Here is a 19,114-nt window from a genome sequence, read left to right on the forward strand (position 1 = left end):
ACCTCACTCATTTCTCCAGGGAGTTCTGGAGCTGGAAAGACCTTTCAGAGTTATCCTGAGTTGGGGCAAAGGGCCAGGACTTTGTACTAACTTTATCAGCCACTCATTGGATGGGGCTGCTCCAAGAAGGGGACTTGACCTTGGGCAAGGTGGCTGAAGAGAGCCTGAATAGAAGGACAAGTCCTAGATCACTGTTCAGCTGAGAGCTATTGGGCATCAACTGTCCCAGCAGCTGTAGGAATGTGTCCTTTGGCCATGGAGGGGGATCTGGGTGGCACACCACAGCATCCACTTTGGGGTCATGATGTTAAATAAACCAGTGTCTGTGGGCTTTCCTCTTCCTGTGGCTAACAAGAGGGAGTTGATAAGTTGATTGCTAAGGTCCTGACATACTTGAACATTGCATGAGAGTCAGAAGATTGCAGAAGTAGGAGACTACCAAATTTAATTAACCTCTTTTTAACAGATGCAGAAATGGAGACTCTGAGAGGTGAGGTGGTTTTATCTCTTAGAGTGCATGTCTTCACTTCTGCTTCTCCTGAGGACTAGGGCTAGAAGGATCCTCATCATGCAGGAGAGCGAGCCATCAGGCCTTTGCTTCTGTGTTCCTGTTGATGTGGCTGGAGAATTTGGTGGAGATGCATTAGAGTCATATCAAATTAACATATTCTGCACTTGCTTGAAAGTGGGTCAGAAAGTTGGAATCTAAATTGAGTGAGGACTGAGTCCCAGTGGAATCTAAATTGAGTGGTGGGAGTTCTATTTATGCTTCTCTTTGAACTTTTCTACAAGGCTTGTCTCTACTCCACGCCCTCCCTATCAGCCTGTTAAGCTCACCTTTCCAAAGGCCATCTCTCTACTGCATTGATACAGCATTTTACTGGCTTGGCTTGTATTTCTGAGTTGTCTCTGAGCTTCTAGGGAACAGATAGGCTAAGGACACGCACTTCCCATGATTACAAGGAAAAAAGGCATCTTTCTGCATTGTGACTGAGGTTCTGATGAATGGAATGTCTATGAGTCCCTTTTCACCCAGTCATTCACTTTATGTCTGGGTGTCTGAATCAGAGCTACTGTTACTGTACTCCATGGAGATGACAGCCGCTTCTTCCTTGGTTTAAGTTCTCACCACATCGATTCATACTCTAGTTCCTTTGGCAAGTGCAATATTGAAATAATTGTGTATCCTTGATGTGAAGGACTCATGGCAAACATAATCAAGATGGTGGTATGACCGAGGATTCTACAGTGGTCTCCTCACTATTCCCATGTCTTACTCTAGACAAAGAGATTTGTTTTGCTTAAAATCAGAGAATCTATGTTCGGTGGAATCTGTGGGAGTTGGATGGCAGCTCTGAGGTCATTTTGTTGCATAGCATAACTATCTGACCCATTTTTCTGTTTTATTACAGCAAAATGTATCTATGGAGGAAAAGTCCTTGCAGAAGGCCAGCGGATTTTAACCAAGAGCTGTCGGGAATGCCGAGTAAGTTTCAGTCTTGTGGGGAATTAACAGATAGATTTGTGTGCTTTATATAGGGTTCTGGAGTGGAGCATATTGGTCTGAGTGGATCCCTGAGGGGAAGGACTCTCTGTGGTGGGCTGGAGTCCAGAATGGGGAGGTCTCAGCCACTGTCATTGTGTGGTTAGCTTGTGGTCAGCTAAGGACCAGGTGACCTTGTGGAAAGCTATTAAAGGAAGGATCTGAGAAGGGAAAGACAGCTAGCAGCCACTGTGAGTCAGGGAGGTTGGCAGGTGGCCCTGAGAAAGGGTTTTGAGTTGGCATTGGGAGAATCAGTATGTAACCCCAGCTGTGACAGTGCCATCTCTACTCCCAAGTTTCTGGTATAAAGTTAGACTGCCTCTGTCTCCTGCCTGCCCCCTCCCATGTATTTCTTGAAATAACATGTGTAGAACCATAGATCTCAATCAGCAATCACTCAACAAACACGCATTGAGCACCTGCTACATACCAGCATTGTACTAGATTCTGAGTGGACAACAGTGACCAAGACAAGGCCCCTGTATTTATAAAACTTGCAGTCTGGGGGGAGACAATACAAGAAGAAAATAAACAAATAAATATACGATATGATGCTGATGTCTATAAAAAAATACAAAGCAGGCTGAAGGGATAGAGAGCTTTGGGATGGGGGTAGGTGGTCTGGGAAGGCCTTGCTGAGGAGGTAATATTTGAACCAAGTGCTGGATAAAGTGTGGGAGGTAGCCACGCAGTTGGTTGGGTGAGGTGCTGTACCAGGAATGCAAAAGCGAGAGACAGGGAAGGAAGGAGAGGAGGGAGAGCAAATACAAGGTGGAGCATCACAGAGCACAGCTGGCTTTGTGGGGCATCTCCAGAAAGAAGACTGTAACCACTGTGTCTCAGAATAGATCGTTTTTGCAAGAGCTTGTACCTACATTATTTCATTTGCTTTGCATCATACCCCTAGGGAAAATAAAGAAATGTAGTCTAAAGATTGAGGAGAATGAGGCATTTAGAGACCTGCAGAAGCTCTCAAGGAGCTTGAATCCAGTTCTTTATGGGGTTCTGGGGGGAGAGAAGGTTCTTTCCTGTCTCCCGTCTCTCTTTGGCCAGAATGTACCCCAGGGGTTGACTCTGTTGAACTTCAGTATTGTATTTCCCATTCCCTCTTTCTTGGCTGCCCCTAGGAATGCCAGAGATTCCATGGGTCCAGACAGTCTGGTGGGTATGCAGATGTGGTGGTCTTTCTGCGTTAGTGGGTGCTGTGCGTAGGGGCTCCTTAGTCTGTGGCAGAGGCAGGGATGATGTGACAGCAAGGGCTCTATGATCTCTTGATCGACAAGGCAAGCGACCAGACATGGGAGTGGGGGAGCTGGTGGGGTGGTCTCCAACCTGGGGCTGGGACATTACCACATGAGGATGTTGGGTGGATTAAATGAGATGGAGCGTGGGAAGAACTTGGTAGAGTGCTTGGCACAAAGGAAGCCCTCGCTAAATGTGAGCTATTTTTCTTATTCTACATGACCACTCATGTCCTCCCTGAATATAAGATGGCTGTCATGTTCTCTGTAAATTGTTTTACTTTTAGGGGAGGGAAAATGTTTTGGATTCTAAAACTCTTACTTTTTTCTTCCACTTCAGAGGAAGCTGGGATGGCTAAAGCAGTTTTGTCAACTCTGCTGATGATGCCAGTATCTGTCATGTATCTGTCACTTACGACTAGCAACCCCTTTTACATTTGAGCAGAAACAGTGGGTGACTCTGGCAAGGGTCATGGTTATGACTCGATCTCTGGTGTCACCAGAGAGGATAAGGCAGATGCCATTAGAGACCTCTAGAAGACGTGGGCATGGGTTTAAATGCCGGCTTATTGGAGTAGCACTTACGACTGTTCTTAGCACACTGTAGGTGCTCTACTTTGCTTCATCTTTTACTGTTTTTTTTTTTTTATTGATATTTTAATGGTTTCTAACATTGTGAAATTTTGGGTTGTACATTTTTGTTTGTCCATCACCCCATATATGACTCCCTTCACCCCTTGTGCCCACCCCCCACCCCCACTTCCCGGGTAACCACAGTCCAGTTTTCTCTGTCCATGTGTTGGTTTATATTCCACACATGAGTGAGATCATACAGTGTTTGTCTTTCTCTTTCTGGCTTATTTCACTTAACATAATACGCTCCAGGCCCATCCATGTTGTTGCAAATGGGACGATTTTGTCTTTTTTTATGGCTGAGTAGTATTCCATTGTATATATATACCACATTTTCTTAATCCAATCGTCAGTCGAGGGACACTTAGGTTGCTTCCACTTCTTGGCTATGGTGAATAATGCTGCAATGAACATAGGGGTACATAAGCCTCTTTGGATTGTTGATTTCAGGTGCGTTGGATAGATTCCCAGTAGTGGGATGGCTGGATCATAGGGCATCTCTATTTTTAATTCTTTGAGGAATCTCCATACCGTTTTCCATAGAGGCTGCACCAATTTGCATTCCCACCAGCTGTGTATGAGGGTTCCTGTTTCTCCACATCCTCTCCAACATTTGTTGTTTTTTGTCTTGGTGATTATAGCCATTCTAACGGGCGTGAGGTGGTATCTTAGTGTTGTTTTGATTTGCATTTCCCTGATGATTAGTGATGTTGAGCATCTTTTCATGTGCCTATTGGCCATCTGTATATCTTCCTTGGAGAAGTGTCTGTTCATTTCCTCTGCCCATTTTTTGATCGGGTTGTTTGTTTTTTTGTTGTTCAATTGTGTGAGTTCTTTATATATTATGGAGATCAACCCCTTGTCAGATGTATGTTTTGCAAATATTCTCTCCCAGCTGGTTGGTTGTTTGTTCATCTTGATTCTGGTTTCATTTGTCTTATAAAAGCTCTTTAGTCTGATAAAGTCCCACTTGTTTATTTTTTCTTTAGTGTCCCTAGTCTGGGTAGGCATGTCATCCGAAAAGATTCCTTTAAAACCAATGTTAAATAGTGTGTTGCCTATATTTTCTTCTATGAGTTTTATAGTTTCAGGTCTCACCTTCAGGTCTTTGATCCATTTTGAGTTAATTTTTGTGAATGGCGATAGCACATGGTCCACTTTCATTCTTTTGCATGTGGCTGTCCAGTTTTCCCAACACCATTTATTGAAGAGACTTTCCTTTCTCCATTGCATGTCCTTAGCACCTTTGTCGAAAATTAGCTGTCCGTATATGTGTGGTTTTATTTCTGGGCTTTCAATTCTGTTCCATTGATCTGTGTGTCTGTTTTTGTACCAGTACCATGCTGTTTTGATTACTATTGCTTTGTAGTATGTTTTGAAGTCAGGAATTGTGATGCCTCCTGCTTTGTTCTTTTTCTTTAGGATTTCTTTAGCTATTCGGGGTCTTTTGTTGCCCCATATAAATTTTAGTATTCTTTTTTCTATTTCTGTGAAGAATGTCATTGGGATTCTGATTGGGATTGCATTGAATCTGTAGATTGCTTTAGGTAATATAGACATTTTAACTATGTTTATTCTTCCAATCCACGTGCATGGGATATCTTTCCATTTCTTTATGTCATCGTAGATTTCCCTCAATAATGTCTTGTAGTTCTCATTGTATAGGTCCTTCACCTCCTTGGTAAGATTTATTCCTAGGTATTTTATTCTTTTTGATGCAATTGTAAATGGTATTATCTTTTTGAGCTCTCTTTCTGTTAGTTCATTATTAGCATATAGAAATGCAACTGATTTTTGTAGATTGATTTTGTACCCTGCAACTTTGCTGTAGTTGTTGATTGTTTCTAACAGTTTTCCAACAGATTCTTTAGGGTTTTCTATATATACAATCATGTCATCTGCAAATAGTGAGAGTTTCACTTCTTCGTTACCTATTTGGATTCCTTTTATTCCTTTTTCTTGCCTAATTGCTCTGGCCAAAACCTCCAGTACTATGTTGAACAGGAGTGGTGAGAGTGGGCAGCCCTGCCTCATTCCTGTTCTCAGAGGAATGGCTTTCAGTCTTTCCCCGTTGAGTATGATGTTAGCTGTGGGTTTGTCATATATGGCCTTTATTATGTTGAGGTACTTTCCTTCTATTCCCATTTTATTGAGAGTTTTTATCATAAATGGATGTTGTATCTTGTCAAATGCCTTCTCTGCGTCTATTGAGACAATCATGTGGTTTTTATTCTTTGTTTTGTTGATGTGATGTATCACGTTGATTGATTTGCGGATGTTGAACCATCCCTGCGTCTCTGGTATAAATCCCACTTGATCATGGTGTATGATCTTTTTAATATATTGTTGTATTCGGTTTGCCAATATTTTGTTGAGGATTTTTGCATCAATGTTCATCAGCGATATTGGCCTGTAATTTTCTTTCTTTGTATTGTCTTTGTCTGGTTTTGGTATCAGGGTGATGTTGGCCTCATAGAATGATTCAGGAAGTGTTCCATCTTCCTCTATTTTTTGGAATAGTTTGAGGAGGATGGGTATTAAATCTTCCTTGAATGTTTGGTAAAATTCACAGGAGAAGCCATCTGGTCCTGGACTTTTATTTTTTGGGAGGTTTTTGATTACTATTTCAATCTCTTTACTTGTGATTGGTCTATTCAGATTCTCCATTTCTTCTTGGTTCAATTTTGGGAGGTTGTATAAGTCTAAGAATTTATCCATTTCTTCTAGATTGTCCAATTTGTTGGCATATAATTTCTCATAGTATTCTCTTATAATCCTCTGTATTTCCATGGTATCCGTTGTAATTTCTCCTCTTTCATTTCTAATTTTATTTACTTGAGCCTTTTCTCTTTTTTTCTTAGTTAGCCTGGCTAAGGGTTTGTCTATTTTGTTTATCTTCTCGAAGAACCAACTCTTTGTTTCATTAATCCTTTCTACTGTTTTTTTGGTCTCAATATCATTTATTTCTGCTCTGATTTTTATTATTTCTCTCCTTCTGCTGGCTTTGGGCTTTGTTTGTTCTTCTTTTTCTAGTTCTGTTAGGTGTAATTTAAGGTTGCCTATTAGGGCTTTTTCTTGTTTGTTAAGGTGGGCTTGTATCGCTATGAGTTTCCCTCTCAGGACCGCTTTTGCTGCGTCCCATATGGTTTGATATGGCATGTTATCATTTTCGTTTGTTTCCAGATAGTTTTTGATTTCTCCTTTAATTTCATCAATGATCCATTGGTTGTTCAGTAGCATGTTGTTTAATCTCCACATTTTTGTCACTTTCCCAGTTTTTTTTTCCTGGTTCATTTCCAGTTTCATAGCCTTATGGTCTGAAAAGATGCTTGTTATGATTTCAATCTTCTTAAATTTATTGAGGCTTGCTTTGTTTCCCAACATATGGTCTATCCTAGAGAATGTTCCATGCGCGCTTGAGAAGAATGTGTAGTCAGCTGTTTTTGGGTGGAGTGCTCTGTATATGTCTACTAGGTCCATCTCGTCCAGTTTTTCATTTAAATCTAATATTTCTTTATTAACTTTTTGTCTGGATGATCTATCCATTGCTGTAAGTGGGGTGTTAAGATCCCCTACTATTATTGTGTTGTTGTTGATTTCTCCTTTTAGGTTTGTTAATAGTTGTTTGATGTACATTGGTGCTCCTATGTTGGGTGCATATATATTTATAAGTGATGTGTCTTCTTGATGGAGTGTCCCTTTTATCATTATATATTTCCCTTCTTTGTCTTTCTTAACCTGTTTTATCTTGAAGTCTACTTTGTCTGATATGAGTATGGCAACACCTGCTTTCTTTTGTTTGCCATTAGCTTGGAGTATTGTCTTCCATCCTTTCACTCTGAGCCTGTGCTTGTCTTTAGTGCTAAGATGTGTTTCCTGAAGGCAGCATATTGTTGGGTCTTGCTTTTTAATCCATCCTGCCACTCTGTATCTTTTGATTGGAGAGTTCAATCCATTTACATTTAGGGTAATTATTGAAATATGAGGGTTGAATGTTGCTGTTTTGTCACTTATTTTCTGGTTCTTTTGCATTTCCTTTGTTTCTTGTCCCATTTGTTTTGGACTGCCAATTCAGTTTGGTTGTTCTGTCTTATGATTCTTCTAGTTTTCTCTTTGTTTATCATATGTGGTTTTAATTTGATTATTTGTTTAGTGGTTACCTTGAGGTTTGGGCGAAAAATCTTCTGTATGAGATAGTCCATTATCTGATAGCCTCCTATTTCCTTATACTAAGTCAATTCAGTCACTTTCCTCTTCCCCTTCTAAGTTGCTCTTGTTATACCTTATTCTATCTTGTGTTGTGGCTGTGTGTTTACAGTGATGAGGTTAAATTTATTTTTGGTGAATTTCTTCCTTTGATCTTTGAGTTTAGTATTTAAGTGGTTGCTAACCTATTCCGGTAAAGATCTACTATTTCTCTGATTTTGTCTACCTACTTTTCTCCTTACTCCAAGCTTTGTGTTCCCTTTCTCTTCTTGTTTTCAGGCCTGAGGGCCTTCTTGAGTATTTCTTGTAGTGGCGGTCTCGTGGCCATGAACTCCCTTAGCTTTTGTTTATCTGGGAGAGTTACTATTTCTCCATCATATTTGAAGGATATTTTTGCTGAATAGAGTATTCTTGGCTGAAAGTTTTTGTCTTTTAGTATTTTGAATATATCATTCCAGTCTCTTCTAGCCTGAAAAGTTTCTGTTGAGAAATCCGCTGAGAGCCTGATGGGAGTTCCTTTGTACGTTATTTTTTGTTTTTGTCTAGCTGCCCTTAATATTGTTTCTTTGTCGTTGACCCTGGCTAGCCTTACCACTAGGTGTCGTGGTGAAGGCCTTTGTCTGTTAATATATATAGGAGTCCTGTTGGCTTCGCTTACTGGTATTTCCTGCTCCTTCCCCAGATTTGGGAAATTTTCAGCTATTATTTCCTTGAATAGGCTCTCTGTTCCTCTTTCCCTCTCCTCTCCCTCAGGAATACCTATAATTCTTATGTTACATTTTCTAATAGAGTCCGATATTTCTCGGAGTCTTTCTTCATTTCTTTTTAGTCTTAGTTCTCTCTCTTCTTCCATCTGGAGTATATCTGTATTCCTATCCTCTAAAGTACTAATTCTTTCCTCCATATTGTCAGCTCTGTTCTTTAAAGATTCCAGATTCTCCTTTATCTCCTCCATTGTGTTCTTCATCTCCATCAGCACTGATAGGTTTTTCTTTATGATTTCAATCTCTTTTGTGAAGAAACTCCTAATCTCATTTAATTGTTTGTCTGTGTTGTCTCGTATTTCGTTGAGTGTTTTTATGATAGCTATTTTGAAATCTCTGTCATTTAGTTTATGGATTTCTGTGTCTTCGGGGTTGATTTCTGGGTGCTTGTCATTTTGTTTCTGGTCTGGTGATTTCATATATTTTTGCATTGTGGTTCCTGTGTTAGTTTTGATTTTCCTCATCCTGGAAGTCTCTGGTTGCAATTTCCACCTGCCGCCACTGTCTGGTGGTAAAGGGCTGTGTAGTCTAAGCCCCCTGCGCTCTGCCCCAGTTTTTCTGCTGCGATCCGCAGTTTTGTTTTGTTTTGTTTTGTTTTGTTTTTTTTCCCCACTGCGATCCACGGGTCCAGTCCAGTTTATTCAGGTCTGCCTCGGACCGCTAGATCTGGTCGAGCTGCAGACTCCGGGTTGCGGGGAGGGGGGAGCTCTCTCTTTTGCCCTCTGGGTCCCTGACGTGGGAGGCTTCTCGTTTGCCCCTCTTTATCCGCTCTCTGGGTTGCTCAGATGTTGATGGTAGCCCTGTGGCTCCTCTGAGCCCTCTGTGCGGGAGTTTCCCACTGGCTGAGAGAGCCCGAAGAGCTACAGTTTCCCGCCGAGGGCCGCCCCTCCCCCCTCTCTGGGAGCCGCGCGGACCGGGATCGCTGATCTGATGGGGAGGGAGCGGAGTTCTCCTTACCTCTCCCCACTTCCTCCGGGGGCCCAGCACGTTCCGCTCTCAGATGTGCGGCAGTGTGGATCCCTCCGCTCTAGCTTTTCACTGTCTGGGATTCCGTTGTTGGTCTGTGGCTGTTACTTTTGTTGTATCTTGTGGGGGAAGAATTCACGGGAAAGCTCACTCCGCCATGATGCTGACGTCACTCCCAATTCTCCTACAATAAATTTTTGAGGCTCTCCACTTTCCTGTCACCCCGCTGCCTCCGGCTTCTTACCGCCACCGCCTCCCGCAGCAGCCTACCACCTGTTTTTGTTTTTGTTGTTATGTTTTTACAATTTAGAAAGCAGTTGGGGCAGACAGGTTATTCTCTTTGCACAACTCGTGTGTGTGTGTATGCATGCATGCGTGCCTGCATGCATATGGGTGCATTTGAATAATTTTGTCCTCTTAAAAAGTCATTAATTTTTTCATTTTTTGTCTCTATATAATATTTACTAAGTGATTACTTTGTATTCAGAGAAGCGTCATTGACAATAAAATTTAACATTTCTTGAGCACTTAGTATTTTCTAGACACCATTTAAGTCATTTTAAACATATTATCTCATATTAACCTCATAATAACCCTATGAGGTAGGTACTATTATTATCCTCATTTTATAGATGAGGAAATTGAAGCACAGAAGATCACAGTCACGTGGCTAGTAAATGGGCTAGCTGGGATCTGAACTTGTGTGGTCTGTCTCCACCGGCTCCTCTCTTAGCCTCCTGATGGCGTTAGACATACTTGGAAATAATTCTCATTTCTGATTTTTAGAAGGGTAGATTCAGGATGATCGAATGATCACTTTTCAGTCTATCTGAGAATACCAGATTGGTCAGGCCATGGCTCATTGATTCCCTTGATAAAGTGTAGCATTTCTAAAAGGCCATAGAAGAGCCTTGGGACACATTGAATGGATGTTGTCAGCAGGGATAGAGGGTGACGGGTGTAGGATGGGGGACTCGGGGCTCTCTTGGGCAGCCTTTCTCAAGATTGAAGCCCTAATGCCCTGTGGTACCTGTTGTATGTAATGAATTAACTTCTCCCCTAGGCATCTGAATTGGTACTACCTAGGTACTATCCTTGGGTGGATTGAGCAAATAATTACTCGGATAATTTTCTGTGTTCTGTGATTCGCAGATTCCCAGTTGACAAATGCTGCCTGGAGATCTATCTATTTCCATTTTCCTGGGATCATTTTAAAGCTTCAGCAACACCAATTAGACAAGAAACAAACTCTTGGTTTAAAATATTGTCACCAAGCATTTCTAGAAGTTAACATATTGTTTGTGAAAAATCAAGATGAATAAATTCTCCTAGCAGTCTTGTTCAACTTTGTCCAATTATTGCTGCCCTGCAACATTTCTCTAGGCCAGCAACAATTTTTTGACTTAAGGATGTGAATTTTATATGTTATTAGAAATTCAGGTTGAGGCACAGTGATTAGTAAAGAACTTGAAAGTGTTTATATTTGACCAGTGACATGGAGACAGTTGCTCTAAATGAGAAAGAATGGAAGAAACTGTATTTTTCCACCAACACAGAGCTCCAGGGGTCACAAAATAACACACCATAATCAGGAGGATTTAAAAATGTTAATCATCAGATACTTCATACTGGAGATAGTTTGAAAATAAAGTTAAAAGAGGTTTGTGCCTAATTATGTGTCTGGACTAAATGTATTTGGTGGCACTTATGTTACTGTAATCACAGTTCATATTATTTTCAAATTCATGCCAAGGGGTTTGTCTCTATTTAAACATTTGGAATTATGATCTTACTCATTAAATACGTTAAAGGTTGATTGGAATTGTCGACTGATTTAATCAGCAGTCAAAGCAAACCCTTTTTATAAAAAGGAACCCTTCATGAGTGATTATTTAAAAAAAAAGTCTTCTGCAGCATTTTTAATATGTATTTTTTTTTTAAAAGCATATACATACCCAAGATACAAAATTTGGAAAATAAGGGAAAAGTTTAAGAAGAAAATAGAAATCATTCCAGAATCTTACCACCTAAACATAATCGTTTTTAACAGTTTGATTTTTGACCGTAAGGGTGAAATTTATCTTATCGTCATAGTTTGGGTTCTCCCAGAAGCAGACCTGAGTTAAAGATTTCTGTGCAAGTGATTTTATTAAAGTGATGCTCCCAGGAGAGACCAGTAAGGGTGTGGGGGCTGCAAGATAGGAAGGGCAAGGAGCTGGGCAAGGGTGCGATTTTAGGTGAAAGGCTAGCCATACCCTTAGCCCACGAGGGGTTCTGGAGTGGAAATTACCTCACCTGTTTTCTCCCTCCAAGCTAAAGAGCTTTCCATGCCTGTCTATCACTGGCTCAGGCTATGGGGGTGGGGTACGTAGAACTCACAGGTAACTTCTGGCTCTCTTCACTGGCCAAGTGGCTCCAGTGCCCAAGGGCAACGATCTGAGGGTGGCAGGGATGAACCTTTAACAGCAAAGCCTTCAGAAGCTGGGGGATGGGCACACAGAACTGATAAAAGAGGTCCAACAGTGTCTGCCACTCTCATTTGTGCGAGGAGGCAGTAGATAATGAACAAATATATTAACGTTGAAGGATAGAAGTAGAGGCCATAATGGTAAATAATAAGCATTGTTTTCCTTTGCATTTAGCTTATGCTGCTGATAATAAGGTTATTAACATCTATTGGTTTGTAATAAGTGGTGTGATTCCCTGAGCAGAAACTAAGGTCCAACTGATAGGCACGCTAGCCTTAGGATTGCTGCTAACTCTTGAGGCTAGGTGCCCCCCAGGGAGACCTGGATTGAAGGGTTAGAATGGAATGTAGCTGAATAGAGGGACAGAGGGTAAGGAGCAGAATCAGTTCTCAGACTTTGGGGCCAGAGTCAGGAGAAAAGCAAGAGAGCTAGATACCTTGGGATAGGTCGGGAAATAAAAAGCCCAGGACAAGAAAAAAAGACAAGATGGTGTTAGAGGCTGGACTGTCTGGGCAGAATCTTACGAGAAAGGAGAAGAAGCCATGGTATAAATAATCCAAAAGATGAGTAGTTGGAAATTGTTTGACATTTAAAGTTATGTTTATGTTCAAATTAAGAATGGATGTGCCTGATATAGTGGGAGTTCCTGCCAAACCAGAGGACTGTGATAGTCTCTTGAAGATGGAAAACAGTATCTTGCCCAACCCTCTTGGCTGCCCAGCTCCATCCTTTTCTCCCATCTATGCTGAGAATTACCTTTCGGCCTTAAATGAGACTCCCCTTCACAAGCGTGCTTCTTGGTTGACTTAACCATCCTCTTAGGAATGGGAGAGAAAAACTTAACACTGTAGGTAAAATAGAAAAGTTTTAAACTCTTTTTTTTTATAGTAGTTAATGGGCTAATTTTTAAAATTCAGAGTAAAACTAAATACAGATGCTAGTTATGTCAACAAAGAGGACTTTTGGTGAAGTGAGGTCATAAAGATTCACCTGCTGAATTTTTAAAATTTTATTGTAAGTGATCTTATTGATGTCAAGGGAAAATCTAGTGCTCATCTAACTATCCTTAGTTCATTCACACCTAGACACCTTGGTTCTTGTCTGTTTCCATTGCCAGGAAAATCTCTTCTTCCTTATCTTATTCCGTTATTCAAGTCCCTTCAAATATGGCATCTTCTTCATAATTTCTCCCCACCTGGGTGGAATTATTCCCCCATGATACATCATACCTTAAGTAGAGCACATTTGTTAGGACTTAACTGTACTGTATTATGGTTTCTAGTTACAGCGATTTTTTTCCCCTCCATCCAAACTTTGAGCTCATCAAGGGCAAGGAAGATGTCTTATTTATCTTTGGGTTCACAGTGCTTGTGGTCCAAGGGAGTGTCAATATTGGCTCATAAAAGCTCACGAGAGCTCATTGTACATAACTCCCCAGCTCTGTGGTCAATGATATCATGTTGGTAGTTCAAAATCAGTCATTGTCGGGGTATTTACACCATAGAAATCAGCAAATGCTACAAATTACAGCTCCCCCATCCAACAGTCAACTGTTAAAAATTTACCAGCACACCACCGTTAGCGACGTTCTGTTACGTAGAAGATACTCAAAAACCATTTGCTGAAATTGAGGCTCTTTTGATATAGAAAGGGAAATGTGCCTTCTCTTCCAGAGTCTCAACAATTTAATTTGTGGCTTCGTCATTATTATGGAATTCCCAGGAGCACTGTGAACTATTGTAGGTTGTTATCACTGCAGGCTGTTAACAATGAGCATTATTCATTTGTATCATTGACTAAAAATATGAACATTTTTTCTTTCCCTCTTATTTGGCTTCCAGGGTGGAGTTTTAGTAAAAATTACAGAAGCATGCCCTTCTTTGAACTGCACAGAAAAGGATCACATTCTCCCAGAGAATCAGTGCTGCAGCGTTTGTAGAGGTGAGTGGGCTTAGTGTGGGGCCATGTTTCCCCTGGGGATGGGAGTGGCCTTTGGGAGAGGGTGGCATGAGGGTTTAATGAATAGTGTGATGATAATAACACGGATCCAGAACTCTGCTCCTTAGAAACTTGCATTTGCTAAAAAAAAGAAATCCTAAAAAAAAAAAGTAATATCCTATTTATTTTTCTCTGTCCTAGTCTCATCAGTTGTAAAATGAGGATAATAGTAGCATCACAGCATTGTAGGACTGCTGTGAAGATTCTGTGGGATAATGCATAAGCTCCTAGCATCCTGCCTCTGCTGACCCATGGCAGAGGGGAGCCCAAAACATCCATCCTGCTCGTCCCCATGCTGGTGCTTGCCATCAGAAAGGCACATTTGTCTGGGCAGTAGGGTGTTCTCTTTTTCATGAAAACATAAAATTTATATGATGATTAAGGAAAAATCAATCCAGATCAGCTCAAAGGTCTATTGTCTCAAACTGCGCTCTCCATGGATTTTACTCCACGTTTCTTAATTCCCATTTATTTCCCAAGAGCATCTTCAGAAGTAACATAATGGTCTCTCACAATATTGTGGAAAATATTTTTTTTCTTTTTTTTTTTTGGTGAGGAAGATTGGCCCTGAGCTAACATCTGTGCCCATCTTCCTCTATTTTGTATGTGGGGCGCCGCCACAGCATGGCTTGATGAGTAGTGCCTTGGTCCATGCCTGGAATTCAAACCTGTGAACCCTGGGCCACGGAAGTGGAGCATGTGAACTTAACCACTACGCAACCGGGCCAGCCCCCTGTGGAAAATATTTTTCCCCTTTGACTTCTATTTGTCTTTTACATTATATCTTCTACCTTATCCTCTGGGTTCCTGTTTTCTGAGTGGAGTCTTGCAAGAGGAGGGAGTTGGACAATTACTATTCTGACAAGACTGGGAAAGCCCAGTGGGCCTCTTTTGAGGCAAATTATTCAGTTCTTTCCGCCCTCCTCCTTTCCCCTTTCTAAAACAGAAAGTAATGAAAAGGTAAGAAACACTCAATTTCTGTGTCAAGTAATTTTTATCTGGACAAAGGATGACTTGTAGTGAATCCTTAACTCATAGATTGATATGCAACTTTTTTACTTCCTGCAAGGAAAAAACTTCAAGTAAGGAAGACCTAATCCCTAGTTAATTCTCGGGCAGAAATTGTTTTGCTCCTTCTTCCTGGAATTCTCTTGTTTCCCAAATTTATTCTTATTTCTTCAAACCAGAGCTCTAACTCGTTTCCTCTCTGAGACTTCTCACCCAGGCAGAATTAGATGGATTAGGAGAACCTAAAATTTATTCGAAATCTTAAAAAACAAATCCAGTTAAACTCATAGCCATTATTTTCAAAGTAGACCCACCACAAATCCTTCTCCACATTCTCAAATACGCAGAGAGTTAGGTCCCTTATGGCTTACCTTTGAGGCTTCTAGAGTGAAGCAGAACCCAGCAGCATAGCTCAGCTCAGGTAACTTCATAGTTTACTTTTTCTGTCTTTTCTCTAGCACAGGGGCTGGCAAATTTTTCTCTAAAGGGCCACAAAGCAAATATTCTAGGCTTTGAGGGGCTGGAAGGTTTCTGTTGCAACTACTCAACTCTGCTATTGTACTGCAAAAACAGCATAGAGGCGAACGAATGAATGGATGTGGCTGTGTTCCAATACAATTCCATTTACAAGAAGAGGTGGCAGCCTGTCATTTGCTAGCCCTCCTCTAGCACCCATCCTCTAGCACCTTCTGATATATAAAAATGTATATTTTATCATGGAGTGTTTTCAGCTTAGGCTGAGATTTCCTTCTGTGGTTAGTCATGAAAGAACTATATGTTGGTAAAATTCCTAGGAAGACTTTGTGTGTTGATAGCAAAGAGTGGCTCTTAGAGTCAGAGTCACGATTTGCCTGCTTCCCTGGCTACAAGCATATCTGCAGCGGAGATGCTTTAGAAAGACCTAAAGATTGATTGGAATTTTCAGTGGGATGTATTTATTGGTAAGTGATAAGGTTGTTCGGTAGGTCTTATAATTTAATGCAAAATCTATCACTTGCTGTTTGTTGAGGTGCCAAGTGTGGGACTCATTTTATGTAAATCCCTTCTGATTTATGGTTTCATTAGAGCAGAGTCATTGATCACCCCACAGAAATTCAAGAGGAATTTCATTGCTCTGGCCGAAGTTACAATAAACCAGGTGCCAGTGCTTCTGCCAGCGCTTCTCTGGGATGCATGCACTTCTTTACCAGTGAAGATGCTGAGAGTTGTGACATCTCATTGGAAAGTAGACTCATTCAGGGCCTCCTCTGCCTGCAACCGGGTTGCTTTTCCCAAAACTGACTCGGCTTTGAGGAAAAAGTGAGAGGCAGGAATGAGACTGTAGATTAGATCGTAGCCAGGGCCAATCTGTGAAATTGAGGATTTTCTTCCTCTTCTTCCTTATACTGCCTTCCTTCTCAGCCGGGAAACTATTAATTCTTTTATTTGGCAGCTGGTGGTTTTTGTTGGGGGTGCATGCGTGAGAATTATTTATGCTCTTTGACAGCTCTACGCTTTGACAAGAACCAGAGCTTGTCTTCAGAGAAGACATGATGGGGAGGGACTGCTCGTGGGGAGTGGGTTGAATTAGACTATTTGGGTATATTGGTTCTCATGGCTTTCTCCTGTTACCCTCATCTCATAATTCAGAGACTGGAATGAAAGCATTGTTTTTGACTAAGGCCCTTTTCAGTACCACTTACTGTTGTCATCTCCTCTGTTGCCCGTAGCAGAGCGGAGTCCAGAACATCCATCCGGCTTGTCCATGTGCTGGGGCTTGCTCTGCACATCAGACAATCAGAAAATGAAAGGCACGTTCGTCTGGGCAGTCGGGTATTCTCTTTTTCATGAAAACATAAAATTTATGTGACAATTAACAAAAAATCAATCCAGATGAGCTCAAAGGTCTATTGTCTCAAACTGTACTCTCTGTGAATTTTACTCTGTGTCTCTTAATTCCCATTTATTTCCCAAGAGCATCTTTAGAAGTAAGATAATAGTCTCTCACAATATTGTGGGAAATATTTTTCCCCGTTGACTTCTATTTGTCTTTTACATTGTATCTTCTACCTTATCCTCTGGATTCCTGTTGTCTGAGTGGAGTTTTGCAAGAGGAGGAAAGAATTGACAATTACTATTCTGACAAGACTGGGAAAGCCCAGTGGGTCTTTTCTAAGGCAAATTATTCAGTTCTTCTCCCCCCTCCTCCTTTCCCCTTTCTAAAACAGAAAGTAATGAAAAGGTGAGAAACACTCAATTTCTATGTAAAGTAATTTGTATCCAGCATATGGAAAGGCTGTACCATTTGCTTTGTGGATTGAGATTGTCTACTGACTGGCAGGCTGCACATGAGCAGAGAGGTGGGGCTTCAGTGACCTGAAATGCATAGTTCAGGGATGAACACAGTGGGATGATTTTTGTCACCTTGATATTATTGATCACAGAAACGGAAGTGCCTGTAGCCCCTTTCAATACCTGCACCAAAGACCCTTCAATTAGCATATTTATCATCTCTCTCTGTCTTCCTGTGAATGTCAGGTCATTAGTCTGAGGGCAGTCACCCCACCAGAGTATCATTCCTCAGAAGTCTATGTCAAAACCGTCAAAAGTGTTCTCCTGCCTGCTAGGGGAATTGAAGTTTTCCAAGGTTCATTTTCTTCAGGACTTGAATGAGCTGCCCTACCTGAGGAGGCTTAGACTGGGAATTGGAGAAAGCACAGAGAGTGTTTTTTTTGCTTTCTGATCCTAATTGGCTGGTTATATAATATCCATAAAGCTCTCCAACTTTTTTTTTATGTTTCTTTTAATGATCACATTTTATGAATTGATACTATAAATGTAGGAGACAAGGTAGATAAAGATATGTTCCTACCATACAGAATGTTTCTGTCCTTTTCGTGTCAGTGACTTAGAATGAAATTATTTTCAGTACCAACTGATAGGCTTTATGTATTTCATATGTGAAATAATGTTAACCCATTTTGCTGAGTTATAACTTGTTTCCTCAAGTTGCAACTTGTGGACTTGATTCTGAAGCTACTTTTTTTGAGTCATGCCCATTTTCCTAACGGTTACACACTTTGCCACCCTCCCCCCTAGTGACTAATCAAGGAGAGAGGTGCAGACTACAGCTTTACCCTGACTTTTTCTCTTTGTGGGAATTACACCCAAGACCTTAGAGTTAAGAACATCAGTCTCGGACTGGCCCAGTGGTGCAGCAGTTAAGTGTGCACACTCTGCTTCGGCAGCCCAGGGTTCGCAGGTTCGGAACCTGGGTGCACACCACTTGTCAAGCCATGCAGTGGCGGCGTCTCATATAAAGTAGAGGGAGATGGGCATGGATGTTAGCGCAGGGCCATTCTTCCACAGCAAAAAAAAAAGAGGAGGATCAACATCCGATTTTAGCTCAGGGCTGATCTTCCTCACAAAAAAAAAGTTAAAAAAAAAAAACTGGTTAAGACAGTAAATTAAAAAAAGAAAAAGAACAACAGTCTCTGACGGACTCGTGGTGTTCATGGTATCAAGAGAACTGATATCCAGACTAGGGGCTCAGATACCTTGCCTCTTCAAGTCTTGGGTCATGCCAAATGCTGTGCCTAATTTCCCTGCCCTTTGGAGAAAAATGGAGGTAATCAGCTGAGTAGGTGGGTAAATCCACAGGGCTCTTGGTGCAGCCAAGATGCCTCTAAGGAAAGAACTAGAGGACAGTTAGGGAAGATGCATGCAGAAAGAATCAAGTTGATGGACATTGACAGGGAAAGGCCACCTCGCAATTGCTGGGGTCCAAGTTCTCAGCCACCAGCAGCACCACCCAGAACAGCCCTAATCACTGCTCCACTTTCTCTCTGACGCCTCAGGACAGTTGGTGCGCGGCGTGAAATTTGTTTACCCTCGTCATTACCTTAAGGTGAGGGCTAAAGCAGGAGCTTGTCCACTGGAATTGTGAGGCTGTGAGGTGGAGAAGGGAGGCAGGGCACCAGAGTGACACCTACATTCCTGCCTGGGAAGACATAATAAAAGCATGAATGTAGGCCTTGCAGGAAAAGACTGCTCATGACTTGTCAGTGCTCTCAGTTAAAGGGGAAAAAAAGCCTACAATCTTGACCGTGCATTCTCAGGATCGCTCCAGGAAAACACACCAATCATCTGGCCCACTCCGGAATTCTTGACACACTCTTCAGGGTTTTATTCTCCTCATAATTGACTTTAATTGTATCTTCGATGTTGCCAATGACTTTGGAGAGTTTTGCTGCATGTTTAAGACTTTCGGTGTTGGGAAAAAAGTTCGTTTCGACATCTGTTCCCAAT

The 19,114-nt window shown here is 41.4% G+C and overlaps 1 protein-coding gene across 3 annotated transcripts in view; it reads left to right on the forward strand.

Moving 5' to 3' along the window:
- Positions 1 to 19,114, forward strand: part of NELL1 (neural EGFL like 1) — a 778,808-nt gene that overhangs the window by 185,429 nt on the left and 574,265 nt on the right. For all 3 annotated transcript variants that reach the window (XM_058546145.1, XM_058546147.1, XM_058546146.1), the window contains exons 10-11: positions 1,413 to 1,486; positions 13,663 to 13,762. In XM_058546145.1, the coding sequence (XP_058402128.1) occupies positions 1,413 to 1,486; positions 13,663 to 13,762 (174 nt within the window). The remainder of the gene's footprint in view (positions 1 to 1,412; positions 1,487 to 13,662; positions 13,763 to 19,114) is intronic.

Source organism: Diceros bicornis, chromosome 7 (assembly GCF_020826845.1).
Source record: "Diceros bicornis minor isolate mBicDic1 chromosome 7, mDicBic1.mat.cur, whole genome shotgun sequence".
In the NCBI taxonomy this organism is placed as follows: domain Eukaryota; kingdom Metazoa; phylum Chordata; class Mammalia; order Perissodactyla; family Rhinocerotidae; genus Diceros; species Diceros bicornis.